The sequence below is a fragment of the Chelonoidis abingdonii genome, chromosome 1 (assembly GCF_003597395.2).
Source record: "Chelonoidis abingdonii isolate Lonesome George chromosome 1, CheloAbing_2.0, whole genome shotgun sequence".
NCBI classification, from domain to species: domain Eukaryota; kingdom Metazoa; phylum Chordata; order Testudines; family Testudinidae; genus Chelonoidis; species Chelonoidis abingdonii.
In genome coordinates this window covers 272,140,856-272,153,696 of record NC_133769.1, presented here as the reverse complement: position 1 = coordinate 272,153,696, position 12,841 = coordinate 272,140,856, and the positions used below count along the sequence as shown (strand labels likewise).

General features: G+C 47.0%; 1 protein-coding gene across 16 annotated transcripts in view; it reads right to left on the bottom strand.

The window, feature by feature from the left end:
- DOCK9 (dedicator of cytokinesis 9) overlaps positions 1-12,841 on the bottom strand; it is a 334,214-nt gene that overhangs the window by 142,935 nt on the left and 178,438 nt on the right. For all 16 annotated transcript variants that reach the window (XM_075061515.1, XM_032771458.2, XM_075061519.1 and 13 more), the window contains exons 16-18: positions 8,042-8,121; positions 7,774-7,961; positions 7,577-7,642 (exon numbers count right to left, since the gene is read on the bottom strand). In XM_075061515.1, the coding sequence (XP_074917616.1) occupies positions 7,577-7,642; positions 7,774-7,961; positions 8,042-8,121 (334 nt within the window). The remainder of the gene's footprint in view (positions 1-7,576; positions 7,643-7,773; positions 7,962-8,041; positions 8,122-12,841) is intronic.

Sequence of the window (12,841 nt, the reverse complement as noted above, 5' to 3'; positions counted from 1 at the left end):
CGATATCCGTTGATGCGTGGATCTTGTTCTTCCCACTGGAGCGGCTCTTCAGGACCTGTCTTATCCTTGGTGTATACTTGGATGTGCTGTCTTCCTTGCCTCCTCACCATGGTTTCCATGTGACTGTGGGACGCCAAGTACTTGTAGCTGTCTGTATGTCTGCTATGTGGCTGCTGGTGTTTCCACCCCATCAGTCTCGACTGCCTTCCCTCTCTTCACTACCATCCGCGCCACACTTCTCCGTGCCGAATGACATCCCGATATCCTCACTGTAAGATCCGCGTCAGGTGGATTAGCGGAGTCGATGTCTCGTTCATTCTTAGCATACAGCTTGATGTCATCCATGTAGAGAAGGTGGCTATGGTAGTTCACACCTGAACTGTACCTGTATCCAGTCCTTGTGGATTATCTGGCTGAGGGGTTTAAGCCTAGCAGAACAGCAGCGGGGACAGTGCATCACCTTTGGTATATGCCACACTTGATGGCCACTTGTGTAAGCTGCCTTGAGTTGACTTCTAGTGTTGTCTTCATAGTCCCATTGAGGTTCTTGAGGAAGGTCCTTAGTGTCCTGTTGACTTTGTATAGCGCCATTCACAGATCCACGTGTGCGGCATTGAGTCGTAGGCTTTCTTGTAGTCAATCCAGCTGCGCTCAGATTGGTCTGTCTAGACCTGAGTCTTGGGCAACTGCTCTATCTATGAGCAACTGGTGTTTTGAGCCTCTGGTGTTGTTCCCAATGCCTTCTGAGCTGTGCTCATGTACTGGCCCATGTGGTCCTGTAGCTTGGCAGCTTATGATGCCTGATAGGACTTTCCATGTTGTTGGGAGCAGGTTATGCCGTAGTTGGACGGTTCTGTCCCTTGCAGGGTCTTTCATGATCAGCACTGTCCTTCTTGTGTTAGCCATTTGGTGGGAGCCTGCTGCTAGCACTGTCATCTGTGCTGCTAGGCGTTCATGCACTGCTGTTAGTTCTTTAGCCAGTAGGTGTGATCATGTGGTCCAGGTGCTGTCCAGCTCTTCATGTTCTGACCCGCTGCTGGATGTCTTCGACTGTGATGGTGATAGTTTCTGTTCTGGTAGATTGCTGTGCTCTGTTCTCAGGTCCTGCAGCCACTTTGCATGGTGTTATGAGTTCTCTTTCCCATATGTTCTTCCAGTACTGTTCAGTTTCTGCTCCTGGTGGCTCTGCTGTATTGTGTTGTTTGCACTGCAGTTGGGAGTACACCTTGGATGGTTCTTTTGAGAACAGGGGCATTTACTTTTTTGGCTCTCTGCTTCTCTAGTGTCTTCTTAGCCTGGTAGCCAGTGCTGTGAGCCTTTGTTTTAGCAGTCTCTAGAGCTTCAGATGGAGTCAGGTCCTTGTATTTTTCAGTAGCCGGTCTTATCCTTAACTCTACACCCTTCTGTGTTCCACCAGCTGACTAACTTCTCTCCGAGTCACCTTGATCTTATCACCACCTCATTTTCCAGGGTGGGTACATACTATGGTTCTTCTTGATCGTGTAGCCAAGCATCTCCAGGGATTACAGAGGCTGTAGCGTATACCAGTTCATGGTAGTAGTAGGGTTGTCATGAGGGGCTCTATTGGCATCTTCTAACATACTATCTGATGGACTGTCTTCCACTGAGCCTTGGTAATCGGTCTTCGAGGATTGACTGTAGCTAGTTTCTCATGATCTTATGCCTCATATCAGCTGCTGTGCTTGCAATGGAGGGGTGGGATGAAGTTTCAGCTTCAGATGTGGGCTGCACATCCACTTGTTCTTCCAGGTCTTCTTGAGTCTGGGATGTAACGTGGAGTTGGTCTATCTCAAGCTGTGAGAGCAGCTTCCTCTTTACTATGTTGAAGCGTTGGTAACTAGCTTTTTGTTTCTCAGTAAGTGTGGATGTAGGTCTTTTGTCCATCCACAGTCCCCTCATACGTTCATATATCCCCTCATTAGGTCTACTGTTGTAGTAACATTCCATCAATTCCAGGTTCTCTTGTCTCGTCCATGAATGGTTGTTCAGTAGCCCACTATCATCAGATTGTCCTGGTTCCTCACATCTGGCGGCGGACCTTGTTAATCCGGGCGACGTCTGAGCCAGCATGACTCTCCTAGTTCGTGTCACTCTCATATTTGAGGAGGCAGGTGAAGCGTTAGGGTCTTTTGCCCAAGGACCCCTACTGGAAAGTTGGGTACCAACCGGGATTTGAACCCCGGTCTCTCATATCAAAGGGCGGTCTCCCGTACCAAAGGGCGGCGCTCTTAACCACTACGCTATCCAGTCGCTTATATGCCACGTCACATGTCATGATTGCCATGACACCCATTAGCCTAAGGAATAACTTTGTAGGTTGATTCAGGTAGGCTCTTAGGCTGGTGTTTTCTGGATGCCGAGGAATCTCTCCTTTCCTTTGCTTGGACTAAATCCACCACTGTCCATTAAACATGATTCTTTGAAAAGGAGACAGAGTAGACTTTTCCCAGTTTAACTGCAGGCCTTTGGTGATGAATGGATTGCATGTTTTAAATATGATTCTGTCATTCCCTGTTGTGATGTGTCTCTTATTAGAGCAGGAGAATAGCTGGCCCAGTACTAAGTGTCCTAGCCTGAGACTTGGAGACCTGGATTCAATTATAATTTTCACCACAGACTTCTTGTGTGACCTTGGGCAAGTCTCTCTCTGCCTCAGTTCTATTTCTTTAAAATAGGCATAATACTCTTTCCCTAACTCAGGGGGACATGATGAGGATAAATAATTATAAGATTGTGAGGTGCCTAAATATTACAGTAATGAGGCCACAATGTACCTAGTCATAGATAAAGAAAGACATGTGACCCCTGGCATTTCAAGTGGGCAGCTACCACAGCCAGGCACTTTGTGATGAAATTTAGACCTATGTACAAGCTAAAAAATGTATTGAAATATTTGTTTCCAGTGCTGAAACTCAGGTATCTGAACTGCTTTTTTCTGATGGTCATACGTAAATAAGCATCGATCAAGTGAGACTCACATACCAATCTCCTTGATAGGAGGGAATGGTTGGAGCCCAACGTCAGCATTTTAAACAGAAGTCTTGATGCATCCGTTCAGGTTTCTGGGATTCAGACAAGGTCTAAGACCATTCACTGTCTTAGGTTTTGTCTACACTATATAGCTTTGTTATCAAAAGGCAGCTTTTGCTGACAAAACAGTGGAGTTGTGCACACTACAATGCTCCTCCTGTAAATAAAACCACCTCGAGAAGAGGCATAGAGCTTTTTGCAGGAAAGTTAGATTGACGAAGTGTCAGTGTAGACACTGTGTTGGTCATCACTGGCCTCCAGGATGTATCCTGCAATGCCCACCATGACCAGTGCTGTTTTGAACACTGCTGCCCTGCATCCAGTTACACAGGTATGCACCCCTCCCTTTTCAAAGCTTCAGGAAGTGTTGAAATTCCTCAGCATGCAGAGTCACAGGGCTACTGCCCAGCTGAGCATGCAGCTCTGGGCAGCAAGCATACACCTTCCTGGACTACAGAGGAGGGGGTGGGAAAACTCAGACGGAATCACAGAATCAGAACATTAACACAGAATCCTGCTCTCCCAGGCAATAGAACTGCAGTGGCAGACGGGCAGGCAGGGCAGGCTGCTGCTGGGAGGGCGGGGGGAGGGAGACTCATGCTGTGCTGTACAGAGCCAGGGAGGAAGACGGAGGCTGATGTCAGCATGTCCCTCTTCCCCCACCCGTCCCCGCCAGTGTACTGGTCTCCACTGAGCGGGGGGGTTGCGGGACAGGGGCACAATAGCTGTCTGTGCACCAGTTCCTGCCTCAGGATTGGCTGCTTCCAGCTGCTGTCTGAATTCAAAGAGCCAGCATGCCAACACATTCACTCTTCCCCAAAACACACACTTCCCCAACAATCACTCTGTCTCTGTCTCTCTCTCACACACACACACACACACACACACACACACACACACTCCCTGTCACACATGCTGCCGTCTCCTCACATTTCTGTGGGCGTCTTGTGTTAGTGTTCAGCAATGTCAGTTTGGTCATATTACCGAGCACTACTTTAAAAAGTGATTTAAAATGTGTTACTTTTCGGACACACAGAGCAATCATTACAAGGCTCATAGTACAGTGCAAACAAACAATGCCAGGCTCAGCACACTACAACACCATACATGACTGTGACTCAGTGTTAATATGTTCCTTCAAGGCATCCCTCAGCCAAATAGCCCCACACTGAGCTCCTCTTATAGACTTGTGTTCATAACGCACAGCACAATACTGAACAGCAGTGCAGGATCCATGCTTTCTGACAGAGATGGCTGGGTTGCAGATTACCAGGGCAGTTGAAAAGTGGCTGGCAATCCAGTAGGATGCCCATGGAACAATGGGTTTGAGAAACCTTCATCATGAGATGCTGTACCTGCCCCATGAGGCACTGCAAACCCTTCCAAAGGCACCCTGAGGCCAGTTGCACAGCGGCATAGCTACCCACAGTACACTGTTCTCTGTGTCAATGCAAGAGCTGCTATTGTGGATGTGCTCCACCAACACAAAGAGTATAGTGTGGACATGCAACAGCAGTTTAATTACAGCAGTGACTATATGCCAGTGTAACTTGCGCTGACAAAACTCTGTAGTGCAGACAAGGAATTTGGAACCAGGAAATACCTAGAATAGAAGCCCTTCCCCTGATGTTCATAGAAGGACTTCCTCTATGGGTCCTTTTGAGAAGAGGGAGTCCACTTCATCCCACAGGACTTCCTTGTGAGAAGTGTCCCCAAAGAGGTTCAGCGAAGGTGGGCTGGTAGAGAACTGGATGGCATATCTGCTGTGAATGTTCTCTAAAACCCAGTAATTGCAAGTAGGACAGACAGAACTCAAAAGGAGGGGATGGAAGGAAACGGACTCAGGAAGACTAACTCTGCTCTCAACTGCAACATTAAACCTGCTTTCTGATGACAGAGAAGGTGGACTGTAAAGAAACACATTTGGTTTTTTTGTTTCGGTTTCCTTTGGGGGGGAGGGGGGTCAAGTTAGAGGCTCAGGGAGGGGAAGTTCTGGGATGTGGCCACTCCCTGCCTTTGATATCTGAAGGAGGAATATGCTGGTGGTTTCCTAAGAGGAACAAGGGTTGAATGAGGCCAAAGGAACAAGCTCTAGCCCTGGCAACTTTCATCCTTTTGATTAATTAATCTACTTTTTTGCTGAAAAGACCTTGTCCTTCAAACTGAAGGTCTTTGATCTTACTCTGTGCCTCCAAAGTGATTCCCAATGAATGCATCCAGGAATACCTATGTAGGGAAGTTTCTGTGGCATGGCTCTGGAACAGACATTGAGTTGTCATAGGCTGTCCTAACAGTGCATCAAACCAGTACGTGACCCTCTGACCAGATCTCGCTGCTTCCTTTTACTTGTCTGGTAGAGCTTCCAACATGGGGTTAATGGCAACCTGGAAGGCATAATGGTAGTTGGCCACCAAACTTGGAAACTTTCATGCAAAGAGAACCTGACTAGTAGGTCTTACATCCAAAGGCATCTCTGTTGGTAGAAATGGAATAGGAGGTTCAAAACTAAAACAACTAGGGAGTTTGGGGTTGGGTAACTTTTCAAGAAATGGAAACATCAGATGCAACGGGATACATCTTGTGTGCTTTCCTGGAGACTGCCAGAGAAGACTGGAGGTGTAAGCCCTGGGTAAGAGAGACTAACTTGCATTCAGACTTGGAGGATATAAAAGAGGGGATGAGGAGGCTCTGCCACTGTTGTCTCTGTAGGTAACTGGACACTATTTCCCTTCCTCCTGAGATACTTCTGGAACTGTTTGTAGTCCATCAGGTGGAGATATAGCAGAGGCGTCAATACGACGATGAGGAAAATTGTGGCATTGTTTGTGTCCCCAATAAGGGATTTTCCATCATCTAGGGGACCCCATCAGGTAGGACCAAATCAACCTCCACATCAGCCACTGGTGGGGCATGTCAGGTGGAGGTAGGAGAGAGTGTTGGCGAGGGATCAGCTTCCTCAATTCTGAGACTGGTACAGAAGGCTGTGACAATGTTGTGAGCACTAATGGCAGGACTGATGGGGCACCTCCCGCAGCATGAGGTTCAGATAGCTTGGATATTTCAGATTCAATAAGGACCTGACTACACTCTTGAATATAATCTCATATTATTAACTGGAGAGGACCCTCCAAAGATCTGGTATCTGTGGGAAGGCTGCAGGGGCCAAATCCCTTGGAGTCCCCCAGGTGCTGAAATCAGCATGCCTCTCAAATCCACCCCAAAATGGCACTAAGGGTGTCTCTGTACCAATCCTGCAGTGAGGTGACCCTATGGGGAGGATTGGGTGATGGTTCCAGACAAAATGAGGAGTAATCTGCACTAATAGAGTTATTATTTGGACTGAAGCATGTAGACAGGGAAAAGGTCGTAGGGATTTCCAGTGAAGTGAACCCTTCTGAGATCCACAGTGATTGCATCTGCACTGGCAGCTCTGATATCAAGAGCTATTGATGCTGCTGCTCCAGCACAGTCACCATAAAAAGGACCTGCACTGGGGAGCTGATCAGGAGGAAAGAATGTGCTTCTTTTTCCCTTCCTTCACACTACCTCAGTGCCAGAATGATGCTTCTTTTCCTTACTTTTCAAGTAGGATTCTCTGGAGGTAGTATTTATGTTGGGCCCTGAAGAGAGGGTCTGTGCTGGAGACATTTTAAGAACCATATTTTAAGGCCTAAATTTTAAAAAGGAACTAGTGGCTTTGGGTGCCTCAATTTCTTGATGCCCAACTTTTAGTCACCTTGAATTTTCAGACGACAGGTGCTCTACACTTACTTAAAATCAGGTCTCCTAAAGGCTTCTTAAGTTGGGCACTCAAAAATGGAGACACCCAAATTCATTAGTCACTTTTAAAAAATTAGGTCTAATGAATTTCTGGAATTGTATGTAGCTGCTCTCCCATTTTATTTAGCAACAGAAACAATTCTTTATTACTACAGTTTATTGTACATCAAAATATGTACTGCTAAATGATTTAAAATATAGAGTGAAAGCCCCATTCAGAAAGCCTATTGTTAGTGAGAAGCAGTTAAGGCAGGATTATAATTTTTTCCCCTTTATAGAACTGCAGCAATTATCATTCACTCTTAGCCCGGCCTAACACCAGAAAACCAGCATTAGGCTCTCAGGCAACTTTCTCCCCATTCCACTGTGGCAATCAGTCAGGCAGGCCTAGTCAGGAAGCCAAATGCACTTGAGTCAGTCAATGTTCTAAAGCTTTGCCTCTCGAGTAGGAGCAAACCATCCCACACCGCAACACGCTTCTTCTGTGGAAGTTTCATTCAGGTGAGGATAGAAATAAAAAGACCAGTGGGAATATTCTCACCAAGACTAGCCAATAGTAGGGGTTAATGGCTCTGCCCATTACCTTTCAGAGATTAGCAAGTCACCTCCAGGACAATCCAACTGCCACAGAGAAGGAAGAACAAAGATCCCTACTCTAATCCTTGTGTAGGCCCATAACGTGTTACTTCTAAACCAGTAAATCTTAATGTTTTTCTTCTATTAGAAACCAAAATCACAGACAAACCTTTAAAGGCTGAGAATCTTCTTCATCCGAATCTTTGAACTCAATGCACACTGCAATATTTCTAGCCTAAAACATATTTAAAAAAAAACAACATTTATTGAGAACCATCATCATAGAAACAGAATATATATTTGGTCATTAGTATCTGAATAGAACTGCAGTCCACAACAAGAGTTTAGTATTTTCCTTACACTCACCTTTGCAAATGACTTTTGACTGTCATATTTCAAGTGCTTTGGATAAACATAAAGGTGATTGTTGTAGATGGTGAAAGGCTGAGAATGTTTTGGAATACAGGGAACAAATTCCTCTACTTCAAACGTTACTACTGTTTTGGTACTGTTTTCAAACTGTTTCATGGGAATGTATGATGGGTTAACATAATCTGAAAACAGATTAAAAACAATAAAAAATTTGAAGTAAAAAAGCTTATTCAGTTATTTAATAATGCTTATCAATACTTACTAGAAAAATCTGGAGAAACATTATCAATTGTTATGTCTAGATTTCCTAAAATAACTGGCAGCTTGGCCATCTTTTCAGGTCTGTAAACAGAAACAACAAAAACGGTCAGGTCAGTTGCCAAAATCTATCAGAAATGCAGAAGAAAAAAGATCAGATAGAAAAAAAAAAACAGGAAATGCAATGTTAAAATATCTTGAAGGGTCCGACTTAACTAAACCAAACAAAAAAAACGTTGACACATCATCGAAATATTCAACATCCAGTTTAGGCCAAATTCAATTAACACATAAATTACTAACAGAAATACCTGCAGAAAAATAGTTGCTTTTTTAAAAGAATCAGTATAATTGTGCTTCTTTTTCTTGCTGGGAATAATACTTTTGTTCCCCAATCACAATTAAGCAGAATCTCAATGGAAAATTGTGACATAAGTGAACAACAAATATATAAAGAGAGAGAGAGAGAGAGAGAGAGAGAGCAGAATGTACGAAAGAGCTCTTCTTTGAGGAGTTTTAATTTGGTTTAATTTATATTAAATACAAAAAAAAATTTCATTAACACAGAATTAAGGTTGCCTGATGGTGATTCATGCCCCTCCATAATGTGGTCACTATATTTAAGGTGTTCAGCTGTTGTGCATCCATAACTGTTGCTCTTCAAGATGTGTCGCTCATGTCCATTCCATTCTAGGTGTGCGCGCGCCCACGTGCACAGTCAGACACTTTTGCCTTAGCGGTATCCTTAGGGTCAGCAGCAGTGCCACCTTGAGTCCTGCACTCATGCATCGGAATATTAGGCGCTGCTGACCCTACGCCCTCTCAGTTCCTTCTTGCTGGTAACTCCAACAGAGGGGCAGGAGGGTGGGTAATGGAATGGACATGAGCAACGCATCTTGAAGAACACTTACGAAAGATAGGTAACTGTTTTCTTTGGAGTGCTTGCTCATATCGATTCCATTCTAGGTGGCTCACAAGAAGTATACTCAGAGATGGGCTCCGAGTTCATGGTCTTGTGGCTTGCAACACTGCTCTACTAAAACCAGCATCATCCCAAGCCTCCTGGATAAGCACGTAATAGGATGTGAACGTGTGGATGGACAACCAGGTGGAAGCCTTACATATGTCCTGGATAGGCACTTGGGTTGAAAAGCTGTATAAGAGGTTGAATGGGTGGTCATGATCGCTGGAGGTGGCACCCTTGCCTGTTCATAGCAGCAGCAAATGCAGACAGTGATCCAAGAAGAAATTCTCTGAGTAGACAATGTGACCTTTCATCCTGTCGGCCACCGCGACGACAACTGCGTTGACTTCCGGATAGCTTGGTCCTTTCAGTGTAAAGACTAGAGCCCTCCTGATGTCTAGGGAATGCAACCTATGCTCCTCCTCCAATTTATGTGGCTTTGGAAAAAAGACAGACAGGTAAGTAAATGTCCGGGCCTGTAAGAAGCCAAGACCATCTTGGGCAGGAAAGCTGGGAGTGGCCACAGCTGGACCTTGTCTTTGTAAAAGACTGTATAGGGAAGTTCCGAGGTAAGCGCTCTAATCTCAGAGACCCAGCAGGCAGATGTTATTGCAACCAAAAACGCAATCTTCCAGGAAAGGAGAATGAGAGCAGGAAGCCAGAGGCTTGAGAGGGGGTGGGGGTCCTGTGAGCCATGACAGCACAAGATTCAGGTCCCATGGAGAGATGGGATCCCTAACGTATGGATAAAGGTGTTCAAGGCCCTTGAGGAACCTGGCAGTCATGTCCTGGGTGAAAACCGACTTACCTTTGAGCAGCAGACACAAGGCCGAGATAGTGGACAAGTGGACTTGCAGCTTGAGATACAAAAGGTAGTCCAGCATTAACTGCAGAGAGGCCCACTTGGGCTGAATGCCTTTATCCAGGTCCAACAAGCGAACCACTTCCAATGTGGCCAGGTAGGTAGCTCTGGTGGAGGTCTTTCTGCAGCTCAACAGGACCTGTTGGACACCCACCAGCCACCTTTGCATTTAACCATGCAGCAGCCAAGCCATCAGGTGCGGTGTTGGCAGGTTCAGATGCAGAACCCCCTGACGACTGGAAAAAGACAGAGTGTCCACATTTAAAAAAGGGAAGAAAGAGAACCCAGGGAACTACAGACCGGTTGGCCTCCCTTCAGTCCCTGACAAAATCATGGAGCAGGTCCTCAAGGAATCTATTTTGAAGCACTTGGAGGAGAGGAAAGTGATCAGGAACAGTCGGCATGGATTCACCAAGGGCAGGTGGTGCCTGACCAACCTGATTGCCTTCTATGATGAGATAACTGGCTCTGTGGATATGAGAAAAGCAGTGGATGCGATATATCTTGACTTTAGCAAAGCTTTTGATATGGTCTCCCACAGTATTCTTGCCAGCAAGTTAAAGAAGTATGGATTGGATGAATGGACTACAAGCTGGATAAAAAGCTGGCTAGATTGTTGCGATCAACAGGTAGTGATCAACAGCTCAATGTCTAGTTGGCAGCCAGTATCAAGCAGAGTGCCCCAGGGGTTGGTCCTGGGGCTGGTTTTGTTCAACATCTTTATTAATGATCTGGATGATGGGATGAATTGCACCCTCAGCAAATCTGCAGATGATACTCAGCTGCGGGGAGAGCAGGGACAGGGTCCAGAGTGACCTAGACAAATTGGAGGATTGGGCCAAAAGAAATCTAATGAGGTTCAACAAGGACAAGTGCAGAGTCCTGCACTTAGGAAGGAAGAATCCCATGTACCGCTACAGGCTGGGGACTGACGGGCTAAGCAGCAGTTCTGAAGAAAAGAACCTGGGGATTACAGTGGACAAGAAGCTGGATATGAGTCGGCAGTCTGCCCTTGTTGCCAAGAAGGCTAATGGCCTATTGGGCTGCATTAATAGGAGTATTGCCAGCAGATAGAGAGAAGTGATTATTCCCTTCTATTCGGCACTGGTGAGACCACACCTGGAGTACCTGTGTCCAGTTTTGGTCCTCCCCACTACAGAAGGGATGTGGACAAATTAGGGAGAATCCAGCAGAGGGCAATGAAAATGATTAGCAGCTGAGGCACATGATTTACGAGGAGAGGCTGCAGGAACTGGGGTTATTTAATCTGCAGAAAAGAAGAGCGAGGCGGGATTTGATAGCAGTCTTCACCTACCTGAAGTGGGGTTCCAAAGGGGATGGAGCTAGGCTGTTCTCAGTGGTGGAAGATGACAGAACAAGGAGTAATGGTCTCAAGTTGCAGTGGGGGAGGTCTAGGTTGGATATTAGGAAACAGTATTTCACTAGGAGGATGGTGAATGGGACTGGAATGGGTTACATAGGGAGGTGGTGGAATCTCCATCCTTAGAGGTTTTTAAGGCCCGGCTTGACAAAGCCCTGGCTGGGATGATTTAGTTGGCGTTGGTCCTGCTTTGAGCAGGACGTTGGACTTGATGACCTCCTGAGGCCTTTTCCAACCCTAATATTTTATGATTCTAAGACTGCCATGGTTTTGTGACAGCAAATCCAACCAGAGCTGTATCTGTAATGGACCTGCCACCGAGAAGTCCAGCAGCATCCCAAACCAGCTTTGGTGCGGCCAAGCCAGAGCTATAAGGATCACCTTTGCCCTGTCCTGCTTGATCTTCATAAGAACTCTGTGGATCAATGGGGGAGGGGAGAGGCGTACATTAGAGCCCCTGACCATGGGAGCAGGAAAGCATCCAACAGGGATCCTCTGTGGAACCCCTGAAAGAAGCAGAAAACGTGGCATTTTCTGTTCTATCTGGACACAAACAAGTCCACACAGGGAGTACTTCTCTTCTGGAATATGATACAGACCACCTTTGGTTGGAGAGACCACTCATGACGAGACGGGAAGGTCCTGCTGAGGAGATCTGCCAAGGTGTTCCCAGCCCCAGGGAAGGTGTATGCCTATGAGATGGATGTCGTGCTGTACACGGAAGTCCCATAGCCTGAGGGCTTCTTGGCAAAGGGCAGGGAACCTGGCTCCACCTTGCAGGATGCAGCCGTGTAACCAGGCGGGACTCACCCCTGCAGCACCTCCTGCTGGTCACTTCGGGAATTAGCTCAAATTGCAGCTCGGAGCGCCCTCAGCAGGCCGGTGATCCACCTTGGTTCCTGCTACGGGCCCCGTGTCCCTCCCTGGACCCCGGTGCCCCTTTTACGTGGGGTTCTGCCCCCCTGGCAGTAAACCCTTTCTCCTTAGGGTTTCCCCTCCCTGGGAACCCCCCACTCTATCCCCACTTTGCCTCAGGATCTTGGCAATTGCCCAGTCATTAGCTAGCCCCACGCCCTGGGGCAGACTGCAGTATTAGCCTCTCATCATCGGCAAAGGGGTTTGGACCTGCTGCCTTGGCCTATCCCTGCAACCCCACTACCTCTTAGCCTACTCCTAGGCCGCAGCCTGGGGCTTTCCAGGTAGGAGCTCCCCGCCTCCGCTGCCTTCCCCAGCCCTGCTTCACCCTATGTACCTTGTCTGGTCCCTTGCAGCAGCCAGGCCCTTCTCCCTCTGAACGCAGAGAGAGACTTCCTTGGCTCCTGGCTTCTCTGCCCTTTTATAAGGGCCTGTGGCTCAGTTTGGGGCGTGGCCCCAGCTGCTGCCATTTCCCCCAATCAGCCCAGCCTAAAAGGCTGCTTTCTCCAGCCCCAGCCCCTTTCCCAGGTTGTTTTTAGCCCCTTCAGGGCCGGAGCAGGGATCCACCCTGCTACAAGCCCAAAGATATTATGTCGAGTACCCAACAGTCCGCTGTCAGCTGCGACCAGGTCGACCACAAGGAGCGCAGGTGATTGAGAAAAGAGCAGGTGGGGAGGATCCT